This window comes from Colias philodice, chromosome 29 (assembly GCF_061535455.1).
Source record: "Colias philodice isolate Cphi_HAF_F1 chromosome 29, ilColPhil1 Martin Lab GWU primary, whole genome shotgun sequence".
In the NCBI taxonomy this organism is placed as follows: Eukaryota; Metazoa; Arthropoda; class Insecta; order Lepidoptera; family Pieridae; genus Colias; species Colias philodice.
The window spans coordinates 1673689-1689793 of NC_143114.1; the positions used below are offsets into that span (position 1 = coordinate 1673689).

General features: G+C 33.4%; 1 protein-coding gene across 3 annotated transcripts in view; it reads left to right on the plus strand.

Annotated features, from left to right (window-relative positions):
• Positions 1-16105, plus strand: part of neur (E3 ubiquitin-protein ligase neur) — a 39176-nt gene that overhangs the window by 527 nt on the left and 22544 nt on the right. The window contains exon 1 of one of the 3 annotated variants that reach the window (XM_089712814.1): positions 13423-13819. The exons of 1 other annotated variant lie outside the window; for it this stretch is intronic. In XM_089712814.1, the coding sequence (XP_089568940.1) occupies positions 13606-13819 (214 nt within the window). In that variant the 5' untranslated portion in view covers positions 13423-13605. Of the gene's footprint in view, positions 1-13422; positions 13820-14329; positions 14480-16105 lie in introns of those variants that run through there. One more of the 3 variants, XM_089712815.1, reaches the window with a different exon arrangement.

Below are 16105 nucleotides of genomic sequence, written 5' to 3' on the forward strand. Positions count from 1 at the left end.
ACATAGTATAAAACAAAGTCGCTTTTCTGTCCCTATGTCCCTATGTATGCATAAATATTTAAAACTATGCAACGGATTTGGATGCGGTTTTTTTAAATAGATAGAGTGATTCAAGAGTATTTATCTATATATATAGTATAGTTTTAGTATACAATTTATTGAGTTTTAGACAAAGCAGGCGAAGCCGCGGGCGGTAAGCTAGTAATTTATATAATTAAAACAAGCAAACAAACAAACAAAAATTTGTCATTTTCATTGTAATAAGTTTCTAGTTATAATCAATGCATTTATCTAATTTTCTTTTTTTTGACAACTAGCTTTCACTTGACTACTAGAAAAACCTACATAGTTCCTGTTCCCGTGGGATTTCCGGGATAAAACCTATCCTATGTTTTAATACAAGTTACCCTCAATATGTGTTATAAATTTCATTGTAATCGGTTCAGTTTTATTTGCATGAAAGAGTAATAAGTAATAACACATATAGAGGGTAACTTGGATTCACACATAGGATAGGTTTTATCATGGAAATCCCACGGGAACGGGAACTATACGGGTTTTCCTTTGAAAACGCAGGCGGAAATCTAATACTTATTAAACACTAGCTTTCCGCCTGCGGCTTCGCCCGCGTTTTCAAAAAAAAAAAACCCGCATAGTTCCCGTTCCCGTGGGATTTCCGGGATAAAACCTAGCCTATGTCACTCAGAAATGATGTAGCTTTCCAACAGTGAAAGAATTTTTCAAATCTGCCAAGTAGTTTCGGAGCCTATTCAATTCATACAAACAAACAAACAAACAAAAAATCAAACCTTTCCTCTTTATAATATTTGTATAGAAATACAATTCCAATTGGATATTTAATTATTTAAGGAATTGTAAATTTATCCAACTGGATTAATTATGACTATAATAACAAAAATACATTGCATTACCTAAAAAAAATTGAGTTAATTTCATTTAAGTATATCAGGTAATCTGTATTCTGTACTTAAATAAAGTTTTTGATAAATATTCATATAATAATGAATTATTATAGTTAAAAAAGACGTGTGGCACTTGGGGACTGCCGCGGTAAAGCTATTGCATAGCGTGCCTTCAAGCCACACCTCCGCGCCCGTCGGAGTGGGGAGCGTGAGGTTTTTTGTTACGGAATTTCTGGATTCGGTCCCCGCGCTCAAGGCCCGCGATAGAAACTATACAATAGCTTAAAAGCCCAAAAGCATGCTGTACATGTATGTTTGGCCTTCTTTCACACAAAAACTGCTGAACAGATTTTTATGACACTTGGCAGTGTACTGTGACACAATGTACTGTATAATATTATAATAGAAACAAACACTCACTATCCAAATACATACTTGCTTTTGCCACGGGTGAAACCGCGGGACACAGCTAGTCTAGTAAGAAATATGTTTTTAGTTGGTGAGGACATCTATTAGTAAAATTGAGAAATGAAATATTTTAAACTTATATTGTGTTAGTTTGTGAATCCGTGTGTAGATGGCGCTGAAATCAATTTTTGAAAGGATTAAACAAACTTTTTTATAAATGTGATTTATATGATAGAAGATATTATTAAAAAAATAACCAGCTGTTTTTAAATAGTTCATTTAATATGAACACATATACTTAACGCAAGTTTTCAATTCTGTAGGTACATTGACGAAATCCTCAAAAAATACCCCTGTAAGCAAGTAACAACAACATCAATCCTGGCCAAATATGAATCTACACTAATATTATAAAGCTGAAGAGTTTATTTGTTCGTTTGTTTGTATGAACGCGCTAATCTCGGGAACTACTGGTCCGATTTGAAAAATTCTTTCGGTGTTAGATAGCCCATTTATCGAGGAAGGTTCAAAGCCTTCCTCGATAAATGGTGTTAGATAAACACCGAATCGGACCAGTATTTCCTGAGATTAGCGCGTTCAAACAAACAAACTGAAATTTTTTTACGTAACCGCGTTTTTAATGAATTTTTTGTGATTTTATTGTTTTAAATTTTATTACTTTTAACCGACTTCAAAAAAAAGCAGGTTCTCAATTCGGCCGCTATGTATTTGTATGCGTTTAAATGCTATAAAACTACAAAAGTAAATAAACACTCTTCTGTTTTATTTCTGTTTTATTATATTAATATAAATTACAAAATTAGATACTTTAGTAAACATGCAAAAGTCAATGTTACGTTTTTTATAATACTTAATACAAAATAAAAAAATGTGTAGGTACATATTAGGAATACATTACTGTAGAATTCTTCATAGGTAGGTACATTAATGTTTTTACTTTTTAATTTGAAATGCAAAAAATAATATGATAAGATTTTAAAATTATAAATCTATTTAGAACACTTGTGTAATAAATTAGAATTAAAATACACGATCAAAATTATTATTAGCGAGAGAATAGAGATACATTATGCAACCTTTTCCAACTTCTTCCCACGGATCTTCGCCTAGACGAAAAAAAAAATATATTTGGCGGGATTTCAAACCTTATACCGAAAAGATACAATTCCAAATTTGAATTTCATGTTTTTTTTTGGAATTATGTTGATTTAAAACGGTCCTATTCGACTCATAGGTTCGCATGAAAATAGTTTTTAAAGTCGCCCTTGTGCATGTCGCTACCAGGGTGAACCTTCAGTTCACCCCCGCGTCCGCGTTAAAATGTAGAAGGGCTAACATTGAGAGACACCACACAAAAAAAAAAAAAAAAAAAAAAAAAAGTTTTTAAAGTACATGTATTTTCGATACATTTTCGGCTGAACTATTCCACGTTTCTTATAGATGCTTGATAATTTGCAGATCTACATTGTGCTTAAAATAATTTGATATTTGTTCGAACGAAAAGGTCGTAAGCAAAATTGTTTATCAATGAATTTTAGGGCTTATTGTCCAGCATCAAAGGCCTTATTGCTGTAAATTTTTATACGACATAACGTTTAAAAAATTCATAGCATATTTTTGAACAGCTGACGATCAGCTGTAGCGCAACTACCTGTCATTCTTTTATTTTTTTTTCATTTCTTTTTTTTTGTAGCGCACGTGAATTTTGCAATAAAGGCCAGTACGAAATGGACTTTAAAATTGCGATTAAAAACATGTTTTATTGCATTGTAATAAGGTTGAGTTTCGCTTAACTGTAATGGGACAAATAAATTCCTTGCACAATGCATAAAGTATAAAGGAGGTTGGTTGGTTTTGTTTGTTTTTTTCAAATCAGCTGATGCAAGGAAATGCTAGAGAAAGGCATAGAATCATATGGTAATTGTTTACGGCCTGTCAGTCGGTGTACGGTGTATTTTTGTACAATACTTTCAGAATTTCAAAGCAAATGACATTAGGATCTTTATGGAATAAATAAAAAAAATATTTATTAGTAATTTATTAATTTATGTATATTGCATAAACAATCTATGCTGGAACTCTACGAGAACAAACATACAAACTTAATAATGACCAACTTGTCTAAAACATAACGTTCAAACAAACTCTTCAACTTCATAGTTCATATTAAAATTCATATTATTAGTACGAATTTCACTCGTGACCTTAAAATTAATACAATTATTGTGTTAAAAAAATAATAATAAACACGCCTTACTAAGATATTATATTCATGAATTGATCGCATTGTCACTAATCCTCGATCAGTATGAAAATTTTGAATTATCTGTCCGTTTAAAGTTTGTCAAAATCAAGTCTAAGGGCCGATTTTTCAATCCCTGGTTAAAACTTATCCGTCCAATAAAGTATTACACGATAATATTAAAATGTCACTTGTAAACTGTCAATTGCATGCAATAAGAATACATTTTGAAATGGTAGTTTCATACGTTATTCGTCGAATAAGTTTTAACCAAGGATTGAAAAATTAGCCCTAAAAGTAACATACAGACAGACAAACCTATAAAAGCGTGTTAGAATAGACCAGGTCCTTATGTCTATCTCTATTCCAAATTAAATCAAAACTAGCTGCGCCCCGCGGTTTCATACTTTTAAATGAGGTTTTCAGTTAAATAATTTTATGAAATTACATCAAAATCGGTTATCCCAGTTCAAAGTTCTGATGTACCAAACCCAAATAATGAAAAATAGGCCAGTAGAAATCGACACTAAAAAACCCTAAATTCGCAAAGCACGATGTAGATTTGAATTTTTGGAATGTTGTTTGGATCAGTTAGGGTGATGTAAATCCCAATTTGCAACTTCGAAAAAGTTGTGCTTGCTGCGCACCACGTGATAAACTGCGAAAATTTTGGACTTTTTTCACTTTTTGCTCTAAAAGTCATAAACTATGCGTTTCCGACAAGTATGATTCAGTACATAAATTAAGGTTATTAAATTTGCAACAATTTAAGCCTAACCGCAGCTCTCTAAACCTTATAACGACTAAACTGTGGCCATTCGAAGATGGTTCATTTTTCCCGAAATATTGAAATTTTTAGTTTTGCTCCCGTTTGAAGCAAAATATTGGCAAAAACCGCTCGTTCTATGAGAAGTTCGTATAATAAAGTTGTAGTGCATTTAATTTTCTTTCATAAGAGCATAGAACAAAGTCTGTGAGACAAATAGTTCACTCACAATATCTGAAAAACAAAAAGAAGGTAGAAATAGATTTTTAAAGAATTGAAACTGAGGGCATATAAAATCATAAAAAGGATAATACTTTTTCATTTGCAGGATAGGTAATTAACAAAATTACAAAGATAATTAAATTTGCAACAATTTAAGCCTAACCGCAGCTCTCTAAACCTTATAACAACTAAGCTGTGGCCTTTCAAAGATAGTCAGTTTTTCCCGAAATTTTCAAATTTTTAGTTTTGCTCCCGTTTGAACCAAAATATTGGCAAAACCGCTCGTTCTATGAGAAGGTCATAAAATAAAGTTGTAGAAAATTTAATTTTGTTAATTACCTATCCTGCAAATGAAAAAGTATTATCCTTTTTATGATTTTATATGCCCTCAGTTTCAATTCTTTAAAAATCTATTTCTACCTTCTTTTTGTTGTTCAGATATTGTGAGTGAACTATTTGTCTCACAGACTTTGTTCTATGCTCTAATGAAAGAAAATTAAATGCACTACAACTTTATTATACGACTTTCTCATAGAACGAGCGGTTCTTGCCAATATTTTGGTTCAAACGGGAGCAAAACTAAAAATTTGAAATTTTCGGGAAAAACTGACTATCTTTGAAAGGCCACAGCTTAGTTGTTATAAGGTTTAGAGAGCTGCGGTTTGGCTTAAATTGTTGCAAATTTAATTAGCTTTGTAATTTTGTTAATTACTTATACTGCAAATGAAAAAGTATTATCCTTTTTATGATTTTATATGCCCTCAGTTTCAATTCTTTAAAAATCTATTTCTACCTTCTTTTTGTTTTTCAGATATTGTGAGTGAACTATTTGTCTCACAGACTTTGTTCTATGCTCTAATGAAAGAAAATTAAATGCACTACAACTTTATTATACGACCTTCTCATAGAACGAGCGATTTTTGCCAATATTTTGCTTCAAACGGGAGCAAAACTAAAAATTTCAATATTTCGGGAAAAATGAACCATCTTCGAATGGCCACAGTTTAGTCGCTATAAGATTTAGAGAGCTTTAATTAGGCTTAAATTGTTGCAAATTTAATAACCTTAATTTATGTACTGAATGATACTTGTCGGAAACGCATAGTTTATGACTTTTAGAGCAAAAAGTGAAAAAAGTCCAAAATTTTCGCAGTTTATTATTTGCGTATAATCTTTTTTCCTACTTTCCCAAATTTTGTAATTTTGTTAATTACCTATCCTGCAAATGAAAAAGTATTATTCTTTTTATGATTTTATATGCTCTCAGTTTCAATTCTTTAAAAATCTATTTCTACCTTCTTTTTGTTTTTCAGATATTGTGTATGAAATATTTGTCTCACAGACTTTGTTCTATGCTCTTATGAAAGAAAATTAAATGCACTACAACTTTATTATACGAACTTCTCATAGAACGAGCGGTTTTTGCCAATATTTTGCTTCAAACGGGAGCAAAACTATAAATTTCAATATTTCGGGAAAAATGAACCATCTTCGAATGGCCACAGTTTAGTCGTTATAAGGTTTAGAGAGCTGCGGTTAGGCTTAAATTGTTGCAAATTTAATAACCTTAATTTATGTACTGAATCATACTTGTCGAAAACGCATAGTTTATGACTTTTAGAGCAAAAAGTGAAAAAAGTCCAAAATTTTCGCAGTTTATCACGTGGTGCGCAGCGAGCACAACTTTTTCGAAGTTGCAAATTGGGATTTACATCACCCTAACTGATCCAAACAACATACCAAAAATTCAAATCTACATCGTGCTTTGCGAATTTAATGTTAATTTCCACTGGCCTAAAAAAAATTACAGTCGAATTGAGAATCTTCTTCTTTCGAACTTAGTTGAAAATTATTGACTTTTGATATTTTAAGGCATTAAATAAGTTTTCTGAAGTAAGCTACCACGTGGAAAGCGTGGTCTGACAAAGAAATATTGGAAGTACCTCGTCGAAGCATTCGAGACAAGAAAAAAAACCTAGTCTAAATGTCTCGTAAATTGCATAGCAACCGAAATGTGTAGGCTTTTTTCTATTGACCAATTTAAACCCTAATGCGATAAAAATAAGTGCTAAAATTTTTCATTTCTTTTTATGGGGACAGCTGAGCGTCAGCTGTGCTGATAAAGGGCGAATTTTTTTGAGGATTTTGAACTCTGTGTCGTGCGATTTAAGGTTGTTATTGCGTTGTTGTTGTTTGGTATGTATTGGCATTTGTTTTTGAAATGTCAAAGTATGGGTAATCTAAGGAGGTTGTGTAGTATGTGCATGTGTAACAAAGAGGCTCTTTCGAACATTAGGGTTGGGGTTTCTCTTCTATGAAATATATTATCATTCTTGAGTTTTTACTAGACACTTGTTCGGCTGTGGTATAACTAATAAACTAGCGATCTACCCACAGCTTCGGCCGCTTTGTCTAAACACAATAAATTATATACTAAAGTCTAAACTCTAAAACCTTCCTCGAGACTTACTCTATGTATGTATTAAAAAAAACCGCATCAAAATTCGTTGCGTAGTTGTACTAAATGTACATAAGGACTGAAATCGCCATATTTAATTCGAAAAAAAAAATGCAAGCGTTCGAAATTCAAAAGTCTGTCGCTCTACAGTCGGCACATCCACGCGCCTCTCGCGTGCCGAAGCGACAGATGTTTGGTTCGACGTTTTCATGTTTCTTTTTTTTCCTCGTGTCTGCGACCGGCCTTGTTCGGCCTCGCAAATTTTTGACGTATAATTTTTTTTTGCATGATTAAGGCGCAGAATGCGACTTTTAATGATTTTTAATTTTCACGTCTGAACTTATAAAAAAAAAGTTTTTTATCGGTTTAGCTCTTTTCTAGTTGATTATGGTTAACGTAATTTACAACACTATAAATATGGACATCATATGAAAAGGTATGAACTATGAAGTCGGTTAAAAATACTATACATTAGATGTTAGAAAGATTCCATAAGAAAAAGCAAAAATAAACTTCCCTCAATACGGGCGGCCCGGCCGCGGCAGTGCATAGCTAGGTAGACGTTAAGGCTCGGCACATAATGTCGCCTTAAAAAATGTGTTCTGTGGCTTAAGTTCGTTGCATTTTGGACCTGTTTTTGCAGAAGTCTTATAGTTTACGTGGTATATTAAGAGTTGATCGTCACGATACACATATAATGTGTTTTCTGTGTCAGGTGTTTAGGTTCGATGCACTTGTGATAATCGCCGTCTGTTACACATATTTATATCGTAGATATGGAATTTCAAGGGACATTTTTTAGCTTCACTTGTAAGTTTGTATGTAAACGACTCCTTTAGGCTCGATTTCGATTTTTGACCCACTCTAAACGGACAGATTTAATTCGTACTTTGTTGGTATCAAAGATTTATGAATAGTAACGGTAGTATGATGTATTTTTTTTAATATGTTTAGCGAATAGCCGCAATTTCACCCGTTGTACATATTATAATTTATACGTCGAGGACACTCAGGGATCACGCATATTATAATTTATACACCCAAGTCTAACGGTGAACCGATCACAAAATCGGTCCAGTAATTCCAAACTGATAATGCTGAATGATCAAACAAACAAACTCTTGAGTTTTATTAAACTTTTATTATATAGGCATGATACTTTAATTTTATTTGGGGCCGATTTTTCAATGCTTGGATAAAACTTATCCGTCCAATAAAGTATTACACGATAATATGTATTAAAATGTCACGTAAACTGTCAAATACGGGCAATTAGAATACGTTTTTAAAATGGTAGTTTTATATACATTATTCGACGAATAATTTTTAACCAAGGATTGAAAAATCAGCCCTTACAAACATTAGTGTACAATTACAGTAAATAGAAACATTGGCAGGTGCGTATTAAAAGAAATGTCAATGTCTTATACTCATACTTGCACTGTGCGCATAATTACCTATACACAGAATGAAATAATTTAAAAATATTTTTTGTTTAGACAATAGGAGCGCAGCAAAGCGGGTAAAACCGCGGGGCACTTCTAGCAAATTTTTTAATTTAATTTAAATTTATTTATTAATAGAACATCAGAGGTCCATTTGTAAGTACCTATTATTTCTTAATTATAAATGTAAAATTAATAAAAATAATAAAATGTAATTATGAAAGGATAAGGATTTGTTATTAACGAAATGTGAAACGTAACGGTTTCAACAATTGCTCGTTGCAACAGTTATAATTTCCAATTCATACGAGCACATGTCATTTTTTTTTTCGGAAGCTCGTTCGCAGATGCGCACGCGCCGATTGTTCTTATATCCGCCCGTGAGCCGCCGCGCGCGCTGTACCACAGTAAATAGAATGAACAGTAGGGGAACTACCTACAAAAAAATAGCGTGTTTGCCGAGCACACGTGTCAGAGGTGCAACTTATTTGGCAAGATTGAAAGATACCAAAATCGTCGCCTTGCTCTATGACGTGACGGTATTGCCATGACACAAACTTGAAATTTGACTCTCAACACGCGTAAAGAAGTTTCACTCAAAAAATTCTAAACGGCTCACTCTACGAATGTGCGCATCGACGAAACTCATAGCAGACGTCAGCCGCGTCGTACTGTTGTCAGTAGCCGATTTACAAATTTACAACCAATCTGTTATCAACTTAATTGATGAGTATGTAATTATTTTATCGAAAGCTAGCTTTTCCGCAGCCGCGCCCGTTTCGTCTAAATCCTAATGAATTACAAACATAACTAGTAAAACATTCCTCGAGAATCCCTCTATCTATTAAAAAAAAACCGCATCAATTCCGTCGAGTAGTTTTCAAGATATAAGCATGCACACAGAGGGCGTAAAGCGAATTTGTTTCATAGTATGTAGTGAAGCTTAGTTGCCCTACTGGTCGTGTTCTGTTTACTGTGACCGAACGTTCTATGCCTCGTGTTTGTCTCGTCAAAGCTGGTGTTAGCAGCTTGGGCAAAAGATGTGGCAGATCTTATGATGGGTGCCCTGTTTATGTATCGACACGTGCTGTTTTTTTTATTCTTATTTTTTGTATAAGAGAAATGAGTTAGTGAAATTCGTTATAGAAAACAATTGAAGTTTGTAAAAATTTGATTAAGTAGAAAAAAGAGTGTGTGTGCCGAGCACACGTTTCAGAAGTGAAACTTCTTTGGAATGATACAACAATACGAAAATCGTCGCCTTACTCCCTGACGTGATTATATTGCCATGACGCGAACTTGATATTTTACTCTCAAAGCGCCTAAAGAAGATTCGCTTCAATAAACAATTTTGAAAGCAGGCGAATTTGCGTGGGTGTATTAAAACTATAGTGTTCGACTAATGGCAGCTAATACAGATAATAAAAAATTAATTATTATGCCTTTATTTTGCTTAGCTTTCCAACAGCGATTAAACCTCATTGTAATCGGTTCAGTAGTATTTGCGTGAAAGACTAAAGAGTAACAAACATACATGTACTGTATACACATTCACATACATCCATCCGGGTCCTCACAAACTTTGCATTTATATTATTAGAAGGATAGGATAGGATAGGATTTCAACTTAATTAAAATTGTTTATATAATATTATGTAATTAAAAATAATTAGGGTAAAGTTCGATTATGTAATTAAAAATAATTAGGGTAAAGTTCGAAATTGTCGATAGATTAGGTATTTGATATTTAATTTTTATGGATAATTCTCGTTAGTGTTAGTTAATTACTATAATTGTCGTATACACCTTTGCTTCTATTAAGGCTGGTACAATAGACTAATGAATACTTTCACATACAGTAAAAATGGTAATTAACAAAATTATCTAGTAAAAAATGAATCGCCAAATGTGTTGCATGTAAGCTTAAAACTCGATAATGGTCTCTAAGATATTATGTCGCAATATATACGACATACTACACCCTGTCCTTTCTCAGGTCTAAAGCTATCTATACCAAATTTCATCCAAATCGGTTCAGTGGTTGAGGCGTGAAGAAGAGACAGACAGACAAACAGCAATAATAATATTAGCTAAGATTTGAATAGGCCCTCCAGATTAATAATAAATAAATAAATAAATATTTCAGGACAATTTTCACACACGGCACGATCTGATCCCATACTAAGCTTTCGCTTGTGTTATGGAAACCAGATAGCTGATAAACATACATGTATAATTTTAAATAAATACTTATATAGATAAATTACACCCAGACACAGAGCATCTATGTTCAATGAAAACTGGCAAGAGATGGCGCAGGATCTCTTATGATAGATAGGTCTTATTGACGGAGGCCAAGGCTCCCTGCCTTGTCTTGAGTCCCTGCGCCACTTAGTAAGTAAGAAAGGATTTGAATGCTATAAAACTGAAAATCTAAAGTTTTGAGCTTGATACGCACAGCCACATGTCACCAACACACGAATGCGACGCCTGCGCACAGATGCGGCATGCACCTTGCGTCCACTTTTTAGATTCGCGTCAGCTGGTCGGTTTAACGACCCGAGATTCGTCCCAATTTTAGGGGTTAATTGGAAAAATGTGATTTTATAACTAAGCTATAGACCTGGGGCCGTTATTAATTATGGCTGGTTATTGCTATCATAATATGAATTTGCCAGTCAGTTCAATTCATGGCGTCATCTGTAAATAAGAGGTCTTAATACGGCTCCTGTCCTGGCAAATGTTGCTCAGCTTTACTCTTATTACTTACTAGCTTTGCTCCGCGGTTTCATCCGCATTACTCCGCTCCAGTTGGTCTTAGCGTGATGATATATAGCCTATAGCCTTCCCCGATAAATGGGCTATCTAACACCGTAATAATTTTTATACAGAAATTATATCACAATCGTATCTTAGCAGAGTTTATATGGATCTCCAAAAAGCTCGCTTTGTCTCGTTTGCTTGTGAAAAAGCAAACAAAAATTATTTAGGTTTCCTCGTTTGATACACAAAGCCGCACAAATCTAAATGTGGCAACTCTTTGTTAGTGTTTAATTTATTCATCATAACACTGACCTCAATTGTTTGACATATAAAGATGTCAGATATATGTCAAATGTAGGTACGTATTGACATATATTTGTTGCGTTTTAAAAAAGTTATTAAAAAGGATGTTTTTCATAATAACTGCGCAATATGAGTTAGCAGAATTATAACTCGGAAAAAATGCACGGATTAAAGGTAGTATTGCTATAGCTTTTGTGTTACATGAGCTACAATAGGCTGCTGAAGTGCTGAGTTTCATCAAAATCCGCTCAGTAGTTTTAGCGGGTGTTTGGTTGACAAATACCAATAAATGACCATCCAAGCTTTTGCAATTCCGTACTAACTTTATTAGTTTGTTTGAACACGCTAATCTCAGGAACTGCCGGTCGGAACTCAAAACAAGACCAAGGGACAAGCAGCCAGTGAGGAATACAAGCTTCAAAATATTTTGTAGCTTTTCGACGTTCCTGTAAAAAATCACTATCACTACATAGTATAAAACAAAGTCGCTTTCTCTGTCCCTATAAGTTATAACCCTATGTTTCTATATATGCTTAAATCTTTAAAACTACGCAATCGATTGCTGCGTTTGTTTTTTTATTAGATGAAGTGATTCAAGGGTAAGGTTTTAGAATATTATAATTTATTAGGTTTTAGTCCAAACGGGCGAAGTCGCGGGCGGAAAGCTAGTAAATTATAAATCTGAAAATTAGTAATTCTTCAGCTAATTATATCCTGTACTTATGATAACATAAATAATTATCCGTCTAATTACATAATATCAGTGAGTCATGTTATCATGTATGTCCGTCTGCACCTCGGGACCTCATGCGCTAATTCGGGTCAATTAGAGCAATTAGCTGATTACTTAACGAGTTCCGGTGGTACCTATTGCTTGCTTTCGAAGAAATTTGCTTTTTTCATTCTCTTTCAAGTAAGTAGGTACTTTTTTTGTTTCTGTGGATTTTACGTTGTTCACATTGTCAAGTGACTTTAAAAAATACGAGCATCTCAATTCTATTGTATTTTGTGGTGACTGCTTATCATGAATCTTTTAATTTGAAAGCTGGTGCCATCCAGTAGGCTGTAGGACCCATTAAAAATTTTGTCTTGTACACTGGCTGTTTGCAAGTGTTAAGTGGAATAGTTTTTGTTTAAAATAATTTTCTACTGATTTTCCTATAACCCATAACCATAAACGAAGTGGTTCTCAATTCGACTGTATTTGCTTTTTAGTTTTTTTTGTATTGTTACACGATAGTTTCATGAGTTTTCTACCGATTTTGACCGTAATTATGGGAAATTTTTCTCTTTTGGTATATCTGTAAATGAGTACTAAAAACAAAACATTAGGTTAATACTATAGGTATAATCGTTGCCCTTTTCAATTACCCCAAAGCACCCCATATTTAACCGGTCTGCACAATTTATTTGTTATATCCTCCAAATTAATGAATGCACTCTCGAACACCTTGCCTATACATATGTTGACCACAATTTCTATTTTGCACAGGACTCGAAGGCAAAAATTAATGCCCTTTGAATGCCAATGCCATGTTATCCATCCATTGAATTCGATCAAAAAATTTCATTCGGTCCGCGAAAATTAACGCACCTTTCCCTTCACATGTAGGAGAGACAAAGCGGCCGTAGTCCACCCTTGCTAGTTGCTGCTGAAGGAATTCTAACTCTTTTTATCATTATGAAAATAAAAGGGACAGATGTTAATAAGGGTTGTTGTGCGCGCGCAGCTGCCTATTCGGATATAAGAACGTATGTAAGACTAGCGGTAATGCAATTTGGATTTTATTACACTGTACTGAAGCTGTGTATCGATTGCACGTGCATCATTTAAGCAATTGCTCCGGTAATCGTGCCGCGATGCGCTGCACGCTCGTCGACAACGTCACTCCGCCGGTAGGCCCCGTCGCGAGCGGACGTCATATCGCGTCTACGTTTAACTAGCAACTAAATCGTGACTGAAATTTGTGTATTGAAAAAGTATCGTGATCGTGAAAGTGTACTGATATGATATATAGTTATTGTTGAATTGAATACACCGTTAATCCGTATAAATGATGGGTGTAAGTAGTTGTATGAGTGTGCGGCAGGCGAGGGGCTCCTGCCACTGTCCCGCTTGCCCCAGGGCTTCGGGACACGGGGCCCAGATGCCGCCGCAGACTCTCGTATTGCCCCCTATGGCTATGGAGCCAGAAACAACCCCCGTGAAAGATAAGAAGGGATCCAAAATGAAAGTGCTGAAGAAAATTAAGAAAAAGATCGGACTTGGTAAGTTTTTACGCTCATGAAGTATTTAATTTTTATTATTGGTAGTTACTAGTTAAATTTATAGAATATACAAATAAATAATAGAATATCAAATAATATGTAGTAATACTAGTTTCGAGTAAATAAGTAAATTGTTATCAACATTAGCCAGGAAATGGGAAAATGTAAGGACGCGTCTATATTTGACCGTTAACGGTTTATCTGATCTGTGGTATATGAATTACGATTATTATTCAAAATGCGAATTTATTTAATATTTCTTTTTTTTTTATTCAGAAAAATTTTGTTTTAGAAAATATTTGTTTTATAGTGAACTTGTAAAATTATGTATTGGTTTAATATTTTGACTGGTTAAAATTACTTGCCTTTTAACATTTAACTATTCGAATGTTTATTGTGAATATTTTTTTTTATAAAAATTATTTTATCTATTTATTCTACGCTTGCGCATCTATTTATTCTACGCTTATCTGTACCGCATTTTCAATCTACCCTCAATTTGACGTTAATTTTGCACAAACTGTCGTAATTTGTTGGTCGTTGCGGTAATGTTTTGTTCTACGCGTGTTTTATAATAATTAGTGCACTTTATAACATTGTAATGAAAGATTCTTAACTCAAGTTTAATAATGGCACTCGTTGTGAATTGCGAAGGGACTGGTAAGCGTTTTGACTCCTTTTATTTTTAAAGTAGTACGTACGTAGGGTGGACGCCCTATGTGAAATAAGCTAGGGGTTGTTAGATGGTAGTATGGATGTTCAAATGTTGGTCATTTACTTGAGGAATGGTTAAGGGCCGATTTTTCAATCCTTGTTAAAATTTATCCGTCCAATAAAGTATTACACGAACATTTTAAAATGTCACCTGTAAACTGTCATATACGGACAATTAGAATACATTTTTGAAATGGTAGTTTAATATGTTATTCGATGAATAAGTTTTAACCAACTATTGTAAAATCAGCCCTAAGACACATAATAATAGTGACATTTAATATGATTTTTTGACGTGTAGGAGTCGGTTACATACTACAGGTGAACCTTGTAAAAGCGTGTTGGTGACTTTTGCGAATTTAATTTTTCTTGAGGAATAGAAAATACCTATACGAAGGTAGGTACTAGGTAGGTAGGTAATGAATATTAATTTATAGCAATTAAGATAATAAAGGATATCGTTAATTAGTATTAGTGTGAGAAGGTTTAAAATCCTATCTTTTAATTAGATCAACTTTTTATGTGTTTTGCTAATAAAAGTACATACATACTTATATTGAAATATATACTACAAATTTGCTTATAACACTTACTTTTAAAATGCAGTTTTTGGCGAGTTTAAAATTAGTTAAATTATAGGAGACTATATTTCCACCCGCTGCTTCGCCCGCTTTGTCTCAAACCTAATAAATTATATACTAAAACTCGAGTATAGTTTTGTTTAATAGATAGATTTAATCTATTAAACAAAACTACATCAAAATCCGTTGCGTAGTTTTAAAGGTTTAAGCATGCATAGGGACAAAGGGAAGAGACAGCGACATTGTTTTATACTATGTAGTGATTAGAAGTAAACCCTTGTAAAATGATTAGTATGTATTAAGAATACGCATATTATGTAATAATCGTTAAGTTTATTAATTATTAAAATATAGATCGTCCATCTGCTGCAGGTGTAAACGCACTTTGGAGTGTTTTTGTAATGTATTAATTGAGAAGAGCATCTGGAAGTTTCTAAAAGTACCTAGTATAAGATGAAAATTGTTTTTCTTATAGAAGAGATAAATGTTTAATGTATTATTTAATATGACTAGCTTTCCGCCCGCAGCTTCGCCCGCTTTGTCAAGTTTTTGCTAAAATCATTTTGTAAAAACATTTTTTTTTTCTAAATACGATATTTTAACCTATTGCTAAAAATTTTCGCTTCAGTAAGTTTATTCCGTGTAAATAACTAACAAGTAACAAGATATGATTATTAATTAGAATTCTGCAAAAAAGTGGACTATTTCAAGGTTCGTGTATGGATGTATGTTTCTTTGTTTTATCAACACTCCTGAACAACAACCTTAAAAATTAAAAACCATATTTCCTCTTTATAAATTTATAATATTACTAGGTGTTGCCTGCGCGTTTCTAAATAAATTTTCAAAGTAGAAACTGTCATTTTTTTCTCCCTTGGGGGTAGAATTTATCACAATCCTTTCTTAGCGGATGCCTACATCACAGTGGCTATCAGCATGTCAAATTTCAGCTCGATTAAAAAAATAACAAAAAATTATTAAAAGAAAATAT